This window comes from Otolemur garnettii, unplaced genomic scaffold (assembly GCF_000181295.1).
Source record: "Otolemur garnettii isolate 467f Iridium unplaced genomic scaffold, OtoGar3 scaffold00173, whole genome shotgun sequence".
NCBI lineage: Eukaryota > Metazoa > Chordata > Mammalia > Primates > Galagidae > Otolemur > Otolemur garnettii.
In genome coordinates, this window is record NW_003852568.1 from 1,902,531 (window position 1) to 1,917,394 (window position 14,864).

Consider the following 14,864-nt stretch of genomic DNA (forward strand, 5'->3'; position numbering starts at 1 on the left):
AAAAAAAAAAAAAAAAAAAATTCTGTTGTAAAAAGAAAAGTTTTGAATGCAAAGAAAGCATTTTACGTACAAAATAAAGTTATTGGTGTAGTAGTTCACTGAAAATAGGTTTATCTATTATGTATTAATAAAATTATTTCACTCTTTGGTACTTTAAATAAAGGAGAGCTTACATTAATTTTTTTTTAAGAGACAGAGTCTCACTTTGTTGCCTTTGGTAGAGTGCTGTGGCATCACAGCTCACAGCAACCTCTAGCTTTTGGGCATAGGCGATTCTCTGGCCTCAGCCTCCTGAGTAGCTGAGGCCACAGGCACCTGCCATACTGCCTGGCTATTTTTTTGTTGCAGTTTGCCGGGGTCTGGGTTCCCACCGTCAGTACTTGGGGCCGGCACTGTAGTCACTGAGTCACAGGCGCCGCCCAGTTTTTAAAGTATGTTTAGTTGCAGGACAAGATTGATACTCTAAATGTCCTTAAATTAATATTTATTGTTATTTTTTCCCCCCAATAAAACACTGGTAACTTTTATGTCTGAATTCTCCACTAGTAATTTAAGACACCAAGTCCTTCATTCATATTTTTTTTTTTTTTTTTTTTGAGACAGAGCCTCAAGCTGTAGCCCTGGGTAGGGTGCTTTGGTATCACAGCTCACAGCAACTTCCAACTCCTGGGCTTAAGTGATTCTCTTGCCTCAGCCTCCCAAGTAGCTGGGACTACAGGCGGCTACCACAACGCCAGGCTATTTTTTGGTTGTAGTTGTTATTGTTGTTTGGTAGGCCTGGGCTGTATTCGAACCCATTGGCTCTGGTGTAGGTGGCTGTCACCTTAGCCACTTGAGCTATAAGTGTTAAGCCCCTTCATTGTTCTTGCATTTTTATTATAGGTGACCTTATTTAACCATGTAATCAGGAAAATGAGGTCTTCAGTAGAACCTCTGTTAATTGACTGCTCAAGACACTATAACAGACTGGTCAACATTAAGGAACTAATTCTATTATACTGGTACATACATGTGATGCATTGTCCAGTCTATGAAAATTAGCTAAACTTGAGGTGGTCAGCTATGGAGGTTCTACTATGTTTTGTTTTGAAATGTTCTTTAGAATGCATAGTTGTGTGTACTCATAATGTGCTTATTATTGTTTTTTTTGAGACAGAGCCTCAAGCTGTCCCCCTGGGTAGAGTGCCGTGGCATTGCAGCTCACAGCAACCTCCAACTCCTGGGCTCAAGCGAGTCTCCTGCCTTAGCCTCCCAAGTAGCTGGGACCACAGGCGCCCACCACAACGCCCGGCTATTTTTTTTTTTTTTTTTTTTTTTTTTTTGTTACAGCTGTCATTGTTGTTTGATGGGCCCGGGCTGGATTCGAACCTGCCACCTTAGGTGTATGTGGCTGGCACCTTAGCCACTTGAGCCACAGGCGCTGAGCCATGCTCAATTATTTTTAATTTAGCTATTACACCAAAGTGATAGAGCTATCCCTGCACTGTTAAGTCTTTTTCTAACAGATATTTGCCTGTAAAGCTAATCTGCATTTAAGTGAAAGTCACTACTTAATCTCATCTATTTAATGTCAGTTATTAGTTATTTTGTAAATAAAGACTTATTTTTAAATGTTTCCAAAATTAGTGAAATGTGAATGATTGTGCCCTTCTATAACCTGTCTTTATTTACCTTCCCAGTGGACTCCAGAAGGAAGACGGTTGGTCACTGGAGCTTCTAGTGGAGAGTTCACCTTGTGGAATGGACTCACTTTCAATTTTGAAACAATATTACAGGTAACAATAATCACCAAATGGTAGCACCATCTTGTGGTACTGTAAAGAACTTGATAATACGTATAATTGGATAGACCATTACTGTAAGTTAGTATTTGCTCTTTTAAGCCTTCCATCTTAGGAGGTTGGACAGTTAAGCTTGAGAACTAATCCTAGAAGAAGTGCTATATCCCTCATTGCTGAATATCACTACAGTCAGCTTCAAGGCACTCTCCTTTGGAAACTGCACCAATGCTAGTTCCTAGTCCACCCTTCAAAGCAATTTGGAACTCTTTCTGGAATGGCCATCATAGCTGTCATTGTACAAGGTCTGACACCTGAGTTCATGAACTCATCCTAGAAAAAGTGCTTTTTAGTGTGGACTAGGGTCTGACATTGGTGTACAGCTTCCCATGGGGTGCATTTCCAAAATGACCATACTGACATTCAGCAGTGAGGTATGCAGCACTTTTTCTTTTCTTTTCTTTTCTTTTCTTTTTTTTTTTTTTTTTTTGAGACAGAGCCTCAAGCTGTCCCCCCTGGGTAGAGTGCTGTGGCATCACAGCAACCTTCAACTCCTGGGCTCAAGAGAGTCTCCTGTCTTAGCCTCCCAAGTAGCTGGGACCATAGGCACCAGCCACAACGCCCAGCTATTTTTTGGTTGTAGCCGTCATTGTTGTTTGGCGGGCCCAGGCTGGATTTGAACCCGCCACCTTAGGTATATGTGGCTGGCACCTTAGCCACTTGAGCCACAGGCACTGAGCCAGCAGCACTTTTTCTAGGACAAGTTGACAAAGTTAATTGCCCTACTTTATACAGTCTTGGAAGCAGTACCTTACCAAAGTTTTCTGTCTTCATAGGCTCACGACAGCCCAGTAAGGGCCATGACTTGGTCACATAATGACATGTGGATGTTGACTGCAGACCACGGAGGATATGTCAAATACTGGCAGTCGAACATGAACAACGTCAAGATGTTCCAGGCACATAAGGAGGCGATTAGAGAGGCCAGGTTTATACACAATATACCATTTTCTGTAGTCCCTATTGTCATGGTTAAATTATCCTCTAAGTGTATTCTGGGTGCAGAGATGCATGGGCTCTGTCAGATTCTGGGAAACTTTCTGCACCCTATAAACACAATATTTTTCTTTGTTTTCACACATGCACCATTTTGCTGGCACCTTTCTGAAGTAGTGTTGTCCCAGTATCAGCCTTTGCAATATGTTAGAGATGTATTGTCGTCCGCATTTTGCACTGGTTTTCTCGTTTTATTTATGGTTAATAATGTGTATACGTTATTCTTTTTTATTATCTACTGTGTAAGACAAGAATATTTCATTCCAAATAAAGAATTCAGTCTTTAATCATATAACTGAATAAAATCTAAAGCCTACTGAAAACATCTTCAGAATTCACACAAAATACAAGAAAAAAAGGCTTAAGTGAAGACCTGGTTGACTTGGTTATGCCATGAGTGCAAAAGGAAAGTATAGAACTAAAAACCCTCACAGATAACTCTCTGGATGTGGCAAACATTTATGGATTAATGAATGGGTTCCTCAAGCGTTGCAGCTGTAAGCAGACCATTGTCAAGAAGACTCTAGGACTTTTCTTCTGATTCACTGTCGATAATATCAGCTATGCAAATGTATAAGTGGAATTTGAAATATTTTCAGTGAGTTGTACATTTTTACGTATCAGTGAGATATGTATAGTAAAACTGGAAAACAAAGTTCCAAATACAAGCCTGAAGAATTGCTGCAGCCTCAGAATAAAGCTAAGCAGCATTCTTTAAGGTTGTTCCACATACCACTCATGTGTGGGAGAAGGTTGACATCATAATAGAAACATCATCTACTGTAGTCATTGGTTTCCACTTTAAAAATCTTAACAGAGATTGTTGGATAAACATACTTCTATTTTATAGACTGTCTTAGTGTCATACTCATACACTGAGTTTTCACAGTTGGTCCTTTTAGTAATAGGATTCAAAAGTTTAAGGGAGTCTTTCGAGTTAGTTGAGAAATTTGATGGTCTTTTACTGCTGAGAGTAAAAACTGACTCCATCGTTTGCAGCAGATTTTTTGGCTTTAAACACAAGTCTGAATGTTCCTTCCTGTTTTAAAGTTTTCTTCAAAAGGTGCAACATTCATGGAGTAGCTTGCCCTAGAAGAAGGTGTGAACGTTTTCTACAGACCTTTTGAATAAATGAGAACCACTGTATATAGGCTATTTAGCTATCAGTCTTTCATTATCCTCACATTTTTTCAGCTGATGTGAAGTGAAGTGTCTGAAACAGAAGCTGATGCTAATTTTTTGAGCAGTATTTCTGTGTGGTTTAAAAGTCTACAGGAATATTGCAAAAATAGAAGCCATTTAATTTCAACACTTTAACTTCATGTGATTTGGTGATACATTAGCAGCTACTACTGAAAAGAGGAGCATGAGTAACATTAGTACTGATAATACACTTGTAAAGGTCTCTGAATATTGTTGGTTGAAAAACTAAGAAGCAGCTGATCAGCTGAAGTGTTTTGAGATGTGCGTGTGAGCTGACAACAATCGCTTTAAGGCTTCTTCACTGGATACTTCCCTCTCCTGTTTATAATGCAGCACAGTGTTTTTATTTTTCCCTGTCTGAGAAGCACAGATAATCTGTTAAATGCTGACTTCTTTCCCCTGCTGTGTGTCTTCATGTGACAGTTTCTCACCCACGGATAATAAATTTGCTACATGCTCTGATGACGGCACTGTTAGAATCTGGGACTTTCTTCGTTGCCATGAGGAAAGAATTCTCCGAGGTACGTGTACTAACAGTACTGATTGGAATATTTAAATAGGGAAGGCATTTGTGGTTAAATCATCACAATATTGCAATACCAGCTTACATCTCCGTTAATTTTTTCACATATACACACCATCTCAGGCTTCAAAGAACCTCAGACTCTTTCGCTAGTTTACAATTCAACTAATACTTGAATTATTTCAGCTATAAGTTAAATCCAGGAACAACTCTCCCTCCTGAATTGCTTGTTTGTGTGCATCTTTTAGGGCTGTGTTCTTTTTCCTATCTTATATCCAGGATGCCTTTCCCCATCATATTGACATAGTCGTTTTATTTAAATAGCTCACATTCTTGTGGCAGTCCTTACAGTACGGATTAACTGACAACATAGAAGTCTCAAAACTACACTTCTCGGCTCGGCGCCTATAGCTCAACCGGCTAAGGCGCCAGCCACATACACCTAAGGTGGCGGGTTCGAATCCCCAGCCCGACCCGCCAAACAACAATGACGGCTGCAACCAAAAAATAGCCGGGCGTTGTGGCGGGCGCCTGTGGTCCCAGCTACTTGGGAGGCGGAGGCAGGAGACTCGCTTGAGCCCAGGAGTTGGAGGTTGCTGTGAGCTGTAATGCCACGGCACTCTACCCAGGGGTACAGCTTGAGGCTCTGTCTCAAAAAAAAAAAAAAAAAAACTACACTTCTCAGCATTATTTCTGAAAGCACCTAATTAGTCAGTGTACCACATTTGTACTTTGTGGCCCCCTTGCTAATAAGTTTGGGAGGGATCACTTGATTACTTTTACTCAATTCATAATCATAAATAAACTTCTATGAATTACTTCATTCCACAAAAGAAACCCATACTTTGACTTGGATTATTTTAGATTATTGGACCAGATTATTGGACTTATAAAGTGGGGCTATTGAGATACTAATACCTAATTTGGTGATACATTAGCAGCTAATACCTAGCACTAATACCTAATACCTATTGAGATACTAATAACATTCATCAATGTTATTTGGTGAATTTAGTGCTGTCAAAGTTAAGGAATTAAGCATGTGGTATATATATATAAACAACAACAACATTATACTTCTAACCCCATTAGTTTATTATTAAATGTGTTTACTGGGAAAGTAGTATTCTCAAGTGTTCTGTTTGACTGTACTATTCAGCCATCAGTACATTCTCCCCCATTCCCTTGATTCCTTTGTATCACACAAGTTCCATCTTCCTCTGACACATAAGCACAGGGTGGAAAAATGAGTGCCATAGATATGGGGTATCAACAAATCATTATTCACAGATTTTCCTTTATATTCAAGAGTCAGAGTTAGTTGTCTTGGTTAAATTGTAAGGTTCTTAGAGCTTTTCAGAGCTTTATACACAAAGAGGACTCTTTGAGATAATTTAACCTATCTCTGAAGCCAGTGTCTTTGATCACATTTATGTAAACACTCCTGACTTTGTACATTTTATTTGAATACATCCTAATACTATATCACTGTAGCTAGCATGAGGACAATGGTTCCTATCATATTGAGGGAGTATATTCACTATGAAGGTCATAATATTTTACAACTTCAGAATGAGATGGAGTCTTTGAAATCATCTAGTCTGAGTTACTTTATGGATGAGCACTATGACACCGAAGCAAGGTAAAATAGGTTTCAAACCCAGGACTAGAATCTTACCACTTGACTGCTAGCCTAATACACCAATGTTGTGTCTTTGCTCACTATTAGTAGACATCTTAACTGTTACACTGAAATAAATTGAGAAACATTTTCTAGGTTTTTAAAAAATCCTTAGAAACATAGGGGAAACAAAATAATTCTTTTTCTTTTTTTTTTTTTTTTTTTGAGACAGAGTCTCACTATGTTGCCCTCAGTAGAGCACTGTGGTGTCATAACTCACAGCAACTGCCAACTCTCGAGCTTAAGTGATTTTCTTGCCTCAGCATCCCAAGTAGCTGGGACTATAGGCACCCACCACAACGCCCAGCTATTTTTTTTTATTGTCCTTGCAGTTGTCATTGTTCTTTTAGCTGGCCCAGGTCGGGTTCAAACCTGCCAGCCTCAAGTGTATGTGTCTGTTACCCTAACCACTGAACTATGGGTGCTGCCTGAAACAAAATAATTTTATTTTGTAAAAGTAATTCTAAAGTATCAAAACAGTTGAATTTACGATGGATTATGCACTAACTGAAGTCCGATATGACACCATTCTGCATCTTGGATTAAAAAAAAAGAACAGGGCAATGCCTGTGGCTCAGTGGGTAAGGCGTTGGCTCCATATACTAAAGGTGGCTGATTTGAACCTGGCCCTGGCCAGCTAAGACAGCAGTGGCAACTGCAACAAAAAATAGCCAGGCGTTGTGGTGGGTGCCTGTCGTCCCAGCTACTTGGGAGGCTGAGGCAAGAGAATCGCTTAAGTCTAAGAGTTGGAGGTTGCTGTGAGCTGTGAAGTCATAGCACTCTATTGAGGGCGACAGAGTAAGACTCTGTCTCAAAAAAACAAAAAACCAAAATCTGTTATGTGATAACATTTTTGAGTCCTATGTTCCAGTGAAGCATATTCAGTTTTGGTAATGAAAGTGTTTCTAAATAGCACTTTGGAACTTTTCATCTGAAATTTAGGAAGTACAAGAGATAATCAACTAGAAGTTAAATATTTGTTTTTAGATTTTAGTCCAGATAAATTTAGATAAAGTTAAGGGAATGAAGAATTATTACCTTTTCTTATAGCATAAAAAATCTACCAGTATCATACCTGTATTAACTAAATGAGAGTTTAATTTTTTTATATGAAGGCTCTATTTTAGGGTTTGTTTTTTGCTTTGAGTCAGAGTCTCTCACTCTGTTGCCCTGGGAAGAGTGCCATGGCCTAACTCACAGCACTTTAAACTTTTGGGTTTGAGCAATCGTCTTGCCTCAGCCTCTTGAGTAGCTGGGACTTTAGGTCAGGGCCATTACACCTGACTAGTTTTTCTATTTTTAGTAGAGATGAGGTCTTGTTCTTGCTCAGGTTGGCCTCTAACTCCTGAGCTCAAGCAGTGCTTCCACTTCAGCCTCCCAGAGTGTTGGGATTACAGGTGTGAGCCACTGTGCCAGCTTACTTTAGGTTTTATGGAATTGAATTGAAACATAGAGAAAAGTATAAGGAGCTGCCATGTACTTACTACATGTTACTACGTGTACTACATGTTTTTAGCCTCCATGTACATTCTAGTTTCTTGTGTCTTTATATTATTTAAAAAAAATGTTTATAGTAATATTTTCTTAGTGTCCCCAATGATTATATGAGACAAGTATGAATATATTAAACTCAATTATTGTACCCAAATGGTAGTTCTGATGGCAATTCTGATATAGTAGAATTATTAGATTCCAATTATCCATTTTCTGTCATTTCTCACTTTCCTGTATTTTATGTATCTAAGAGACTTCTTTCCCATATTTCACTTGTTGAGTTGAGGGATGGTGTTTATATAGTTGCTTCAAGAGATTGCATGAAATTCTTTGAACTTAATTTAGCTCTAGTCAGAGAGAGAGAAAACTGGATTATAAAGTCAAACAAATAGGATATTCCAACATCTAGAATGTTCCCTGTGTTACGGGTGGTGTTGATATTGCTCACATAGACTGTGACATCAGGTAGGTAAGAATACTCCTTTGCATTGTTAGTGTTCTACACCAGGCCGTCACTTTGGGGGCTAAGTATTAAGAAAATCCCAGAATATTCAAATTAAGGGGAGTTTGTGATCATAGTTTAGTTTTTTCTTTTTTCTTTTCTTCTTCTTTTTTTTTTTTTTTGAGACAGTGTCACTATATCACTCTCGGTAGAGTGCAGTGGCATCACAGCTCACAGCAACCTCAAACTCTTGGGCTTAACCAATTCTTTTGCCTCAGCCTCCCGAGTAGCTGGGACTATAGGTGCCTACCACAACGCCTGGCTATTTTTGGTTGCAGTTGTCATTGTTCAGCATGCCCAGGCTGGGTTTGAACCCCCAGCCTCATTGTATGTGGCAGTGCCCTTTCACTGAGTTACAGGCACCAAGCCCATAGTTTAGTTCTTTGTCAAATAACTTAACCTTTTTCACAACATTGTTAAAAAACAGTTCTATAATCACAAAACATTTTCAGTGATACAGTATTCCCTTTTCCAATTTTAGATAGTTTAATTTTCAGAATGTTCTTCTTTATATCAGAAATCTGCTTCCTTACAGTTTATCTTGCTTTTTGGAATACCAGAAATTCAGTCTGTATTCTCTTTTACATGTTAAGTATTCAAAGACAGCGGTCATGTCTTCTCCATATGGTCTTTCAGCTTTAGAGTTCTTGTGTATAACAGAAACCACGATACTGTACTTTTCAGTGCAAAATTTGTGGTCGTTTTCTAGTGTCATTTTTGAAATTATGCTTCTTGGAGAGGGACAAAGTTGCATAAGAGAAAAGTAATCAATATTTTTTGTTTTTAATGAGCATAGTTTTATTGTGAGATTTGATATTCAGAAGGCCCTGTTTGGTTGGTTTGTACATTTAAAGAAAAACAGACATTGATGAAATTGATTATACTGCAGCATAGAGAAACATTATATGTCCGTTTATTACAGAAGCAAGTCTATGCCATACTTTATATGCACTTATCCATTTTTTCTAGTATGGATTATTTTATTTATTTATTTATTTTTTGAGACAGAGTCTCAAGCTGTCGCCCTGGGTAGAGTGCTATGGCTTCACTGCTCACAGTAACCTCCAACTCCTGGTCTCAAGCGAGTCTCCTGCCTCAGCCTCCCAAGTAGCTGGGACCACAGGCGCCCACCAGAACATTCGGCTATTTTTTGGTTGCAGCCATTATTGTTGTTTGGTGGGCCTGGGCTGGATTCGAACCCACCACCTTAGGTGTATGTGGCTGGCACCTTAGCCACTTGAGCCACAGGCACCAAGCCTCTAGTATGAAAATTATAACACTCAGTTTGTGGACTGGTGTTAGGTACCATGATTGATTGATTGATTGAGATAAGGTGTTGTTCTGTATCCTAGGCTAGAGTACAGCTGGTATCATCATAGCTGACTATAATCTCAAACTCCAGGGCTTGAGTAATCCTCTTCAGCCTCCTACATGCCTGGGACTACAGGTGCATGTCACCATGCCTGGCTAATTTTTTTATATTTTATGGAGATGGCTCTCTATATTGATCTCAAATTCCTGGCCTTACGTGGTCCTCCCACATCCACTGCCCAAATTGCTGGGAGTACCAGCATGAGCCATCGTGCCTGGCTTAAAAATAACATTTTAAACACCACGAGTATCTAAGACTAAATGTGTTTGTAGGTCACTTTCGTTTATGCATTGATTGCCAGGGAAATAGTGCCGTAAATATGAGCATATCCTATATGTTACCTAGGAGATTTTTTTTTTTTTTTTGAGACAGAGTCTTACTCTGTTGTCCTAGGCTAGAGTGCAGTAGCATCAACCTCAAACTCTTGGATTCACACAGTCCTCCAGCTTTAGCCTCCCAACTAGCTGAGACTAAAGGTGCTAATTTTTTGTATGTTTAGTAGAGATGGGGTCTCACTCTTGCTCAGGCTGGTCTCAATCTCCTGAGCTCAAGCAGTCTTCCCACCTGGCCTTCCTGGAGTGCTAGGATTATAGCTGTGAACCATTGTGCCCTGCCCTAGGAGAATTTTTTTTTTTTTTTTTTTAAAGTAATGGCCCTATCATCATGCTTCTTAAAGTTTAGTTGGGAAAGTAAGATATTTTCACAAACTTTAAAGAATTTTGGTAGCATTTGAGGAGGGTTACTTGAGTATTTGAAATATAGTTTTATTGGTATAGAAGTGGAAAGAGATCACTTATTACAGTCAGGCTGAAAATACAGAGTCAGTAAGAATAATGAAGTGGGCCGGGTTCGATGGTGCACACCTCAGATGGTGCACACACCTCTGAGGCTGAGGAAGGTGGATTGATTGAGCTCATGAGTTTGAGACCAGCCTGAGCAAGAGTGAGACCCCATCTCAAAAAACAGCCAGGCATTGTAGTGGGCCTGTTGTCCTAGCTACTTGAGAGCTGAAGGAAGAGAATCACTTCAGTCCAAGAGTTTCAGGTTGCTGTGACACCAAGGCACTCCATTGTAGTCAACAAAGTGAGACTCTGCCTCAGAAAACAAAGAATACTGAAGTAATTTTTTTTTTTTTTTTTTGAGTGAGACAGAGTCTTTGTCACCCTTGGTAGAGTGCTTTGGCATCATAGCTCACAGCAACCTCCAAATCGTGGGCTCAAGTGATTCTCTTGCCTTACCACAATGCTTGGCTATTTTTAGAGATGGGGTCTTGCTCTTGCTCAGGCTGCTCTGGAGCCTGTGAACTCAAGGTAATCCACCTACCTCCACCTCCCAGAGTCATAGGATTATAGGCCATTGGCATCAACTCTTAAAAAGAATCCAGTTTACAAGTTTCAACATGCTTTCATTTTGTTTAACCATTTTGATTTTAACAATAATAATAGGTGGTACCTTACACTTAAATATCAGCATGCTCTAGGTATTTTATTTAATCTTCCCAACACCTTATGAGAAGAGTACTAGTTTACTGTTTTAAAATGAGTAAACTAAAACATCCAAAGTTAAATAAACCTGTCAAAGGTCATATATAACTCTTGTCCTTTATTTTTTTTTTTGAGACAGTTTCACTTTGTCACCCTCGGTAGAGTACCCTGGCATTATGGCTCACAGCAATCTCAAACTTTTGGGTTTAAGCTATTCTCTTGCTTTAGCCTCTTGAGTAGCTCAATGCCTGGCTATTTTGAGAGATAGGGTCTTGCTCTGGCTCAGACTGGCCTTGAACCTGTGGGCTCAGGGCAGTCCACCTGCCTTGGTCTCCCAGAGTGCTAGGATTACAGGCATAAGCCACTGTTTCCGGCACATAGTTCATGTCTTATAAGAGGTAGGGCTAGGATTTGAACCCAGGTTGTTTGACTCCAGATTTTACTTTACATTAAACTGCCTTTTTTATGTTTAAATCTTTATAAACTGTAATGACAGGATTGTGAAGTAAAGGTTTTAGTGGGGAGAAGGGTGTGAGTAGAGGGAAATAACTTAGGTACTGAAGTTCATTTTAACATTGTTTTTAAAAATTCTCATGTAGGGTATAGATTTTGAATGTGTATTTAACTAGAGAAATATGAAACTATAATGAAGGGATCAGACTGTATATGAATTATAAGATATATAATAATAGTAGGTTATATAAATAAAACATGGACATAAAGAGTTACACTAAGACTTAATTAGGAGATAAGATCCATTTTTAATTTAGCATTTATGAAGATTAAATAGAACCTTTGAGTACTCACCATACAGCTTAAGAAAAAAAAATTTCCTGATTATATTTGACTGTGATTTTTTTTTTTTTTTGGCTAAATGAGATAATACCCCTCCAAAGATCTTTTGGTTCAGCAGTGTGTTTTTGAACTGTGTGAAGACATGCTTATAATGTCTGAGTGTTTGAAATAACTAATGTTTTTTATTGGAAGTAATTTTATTAATGTAACATTTGTAAACTGTATTTTATGATAGTAAATATAATTTATTTCTATAAGGTTTTAACAGAATATTCCCTCAAATTCTATCTATTCTTTGGAAGACTGAAAAAAACCAAAACAACAAAAAACCCCAGCTTCCTTTAAAATAGCCCCATAGCAACTCCTTTCATTGACATAGCATATTTAAATACTAAAAGCATTTCAACCACATCTCCTTTAGTCAGACAACCACAACGACCCATATAGCTGCCTGTTTTCTCTAGTTTCTTATTTTGGGGGCAAACTTACTTAGGCTTTTTTCTCTCTGTTATCGTCAAAAGACAGGAGGGGTGTCCACCCCCACCCCCGCGGCATGTTGGAAGAATAAGAGTTGTCTTGGGGCTTGGTGTCTGTAGCTCAGCGGCTTAGAGCACCAGCCACATATACCAGAGCTGGGGGTTCAAATCCAGACTGGGCCTGCCAAACAACAATGATAACTACAACCAAAAAATAGCCAGGCAATTGTGGTGAGTGCCTGTAGTCCCAGCTACGTGGGAGGCTGAGGAAAGAGACTCACTTAAGCCCAAGAGTTTGAGGTCGCTGTGAGCTGTGATCCTACAGGACTCTACTGAGGGTGGCATAGTGAGACTCTGCCTCAAAAAAATATATAAATAAATAAAAAGAATTGTTTGGGGTCACACATTAAACACACAAACACTAACAAAAGCTGATGAGCAAAAAAACAAGGTCCATGCATACTTTTTGTTATAGCTGATACCACAGATAAAAAAAAGTCCTCACAAAAATAAACATGTGGCCAGGCCCACAGATTGACCACCCCTAATGGTAGGTTCTCTTACGTAAATAATAATTTCAATGTGAGAGAAGAAAAATGACTTAATTTCTAAGGTACATTGTTTAAATTTGAGTCTTGAAATATTCATTTTATGTGTGTAGTGTGTTCCTGTTTTTATAGGAATTGTTTAAATTTTCATACTGGGTTTTGTTCTTATTTCTGTACTTATTTAAAATATTGTACGTGATATGGCAAAAACTTGCTGAAAATCTGGCTTTCTTAGGCTTGCAGAGCTGCACACTGCTAACATTGTATTCAGTGTTTTAATTAAGAGTGAAGAGCCATTTTCAGTTACTCTTCATATATGAAAATTTCAATTTTTAAATTCTAGGTTATAATGAGCTATCATTACACCTCTGTACTTCTGCGTGGGTGATAGAGTGAGACCTTCTTTCTTTAAAAAAATACATTTTTTTTTTTTTTTGAGACAGAGCCTCAAGCTGTCCCAGTGGGTAGAGTGCTGTGGCATCACAGCTCACAGCAATCTCCAACTCCTGGGCTCAAGCGAGTCTCCTGCCTCACTCAGCCTCCCAAGTAGCTGGGACCACAGGCACCTGCCACAAAGCCCGGCTATTTTTTGGTTGCAGCTGTCATTGTTGTTTGGCGGCCCGGGCTGGATTCGAACTTGCCATCTTGGGTGTACATGGATGGCGCCTTAGCCACTTGAGCCACAGGCACCGAGCCTAAAAAATACATATTTTTTAACAGCAACAAATCCCTGTGACTAATAATTTAGGCAGTTGATTTTTATAAAGAGTCTTTTTACATCTTTGTGTTTATTAAATATCCTTTTATTTTCTTCTTCTTTTTGAGACACTTTTGCTCTGTTGCCCTGGTAGAGTGCCGTGGTGTAACAGCTCACAGTAACCTCCAACTCTTGGGTCAAGCAATCCTCTTGCCTTAGCCTCCTGAGTAGCTGGAACTATAGGCACCTGTCACAGTACCTGGCTACTTTAAGAGACAGGGGTGTCACTCTTGCTTAGTCTGGTCTCAAACTCCTGAGCTGAGGTAGTCCCCTCCTAAAGGGCTAAGATTATAGGCATGAATCATGGCACCCAGCCCATGTTTGTTTGTTTGTGATAGAGTCTGATTTTGTCACCCTGGGTAGAGAGCCATAGCTCGCAGCAACCTCAGTCTCTTGAGTTCAAGCAACCCCTTGCCTTAGCCTCCTGAAGAGCTGGGATACAGGTGTCTGCCACGACACCCAGCTATTTTTATACATAGTGTCTTGCTTTTGCTCAGGCTGGTCTTGAACTCCTGAGCTCAGGTAATCTGCTTGCCTCAGCCTCCCAGAGTGTTAGAATTACAGGCATGAGCCACCTCACCTGGCCTTCAGCCCATGTTTATTAAATGTTCTTGAGTTGTCGGCTTCAGTTTATCTTGAGTGAGGCTTAGATTTTGTTTGCTGTTGAATTAGTCACTCTGTTATGTTATAGACCTTTCCGGCCTGAGCTTTGGAAAGGTTGATAAAATTAAATATGTAACATGCTTTGGCTTTTAAATTTATAGTGGGTAGATCCTTCAATAAAGTCTATGATTAAAGTATGATATCATAAAATAATAAGTTTTGTCAATGAGGGCAGTAAAGTACCAAAACGAATACTTTTTTTTTTTTTTTTTTGAGATGGAGTCTCACTTTGTCACTCTTGGTAGAGTGCTGTGGTATCACAGCTTACAGCAACCTCCAACTCTTGGGCTTAAGCAGTGCTCTTGCCTCAGCCTCCTGAGTAGCAGGGACTACAGGCGCCCACCACAATCCCTGGCTTTGTTGCTGCTGTTGTTGCAGTTGTCATTGCTATTTTAGCTGGCTAGGGCTGGGCTCCAACCCACCACCCTTGGTATATGGGGCTGGTGCCCTACCCACTGAACCACAGGCGCTGCCCACATACTGTTTTTTTCACAGTCATTTTTCCCTTTACTCACTTTTTTTTTTTTTTTTT

At 39.4% G+C, this 14,864-nt stretch overlaps 1 protein-coding gene across 6 annotated transcripts in view; it reads left to right on the forward strand.

The window, feature by feature from the left end:
• WDR33 (WD repeat domain 33) overlaps positions 1-14,864 on the forward strand; it is a 128,747-nt gene that overhangs the window by 61,090 nt on the left and 52,793 nt on the right. For all 6 annotated transcript variants that reach the window (XM_003800332.2, XM_023519371.1, XM_023519372.1 and 3 more), the window contains exons 5-7: positions 1,680-1,775; positions 2,615-2,766; positions 4,461-4,558. In XM_003800332.2, coding sequence (XP_003800380.1) covers positions 1,680-1,775; positions 2,615-2,766; positions 4,461-4,558 — 346 coding nt within the window. The remainder of the gene's footprint in view (positions 1-1,679; positions 1,776-2,614; positions 2,767-4,460; positions 4,559-14,864) is intronic.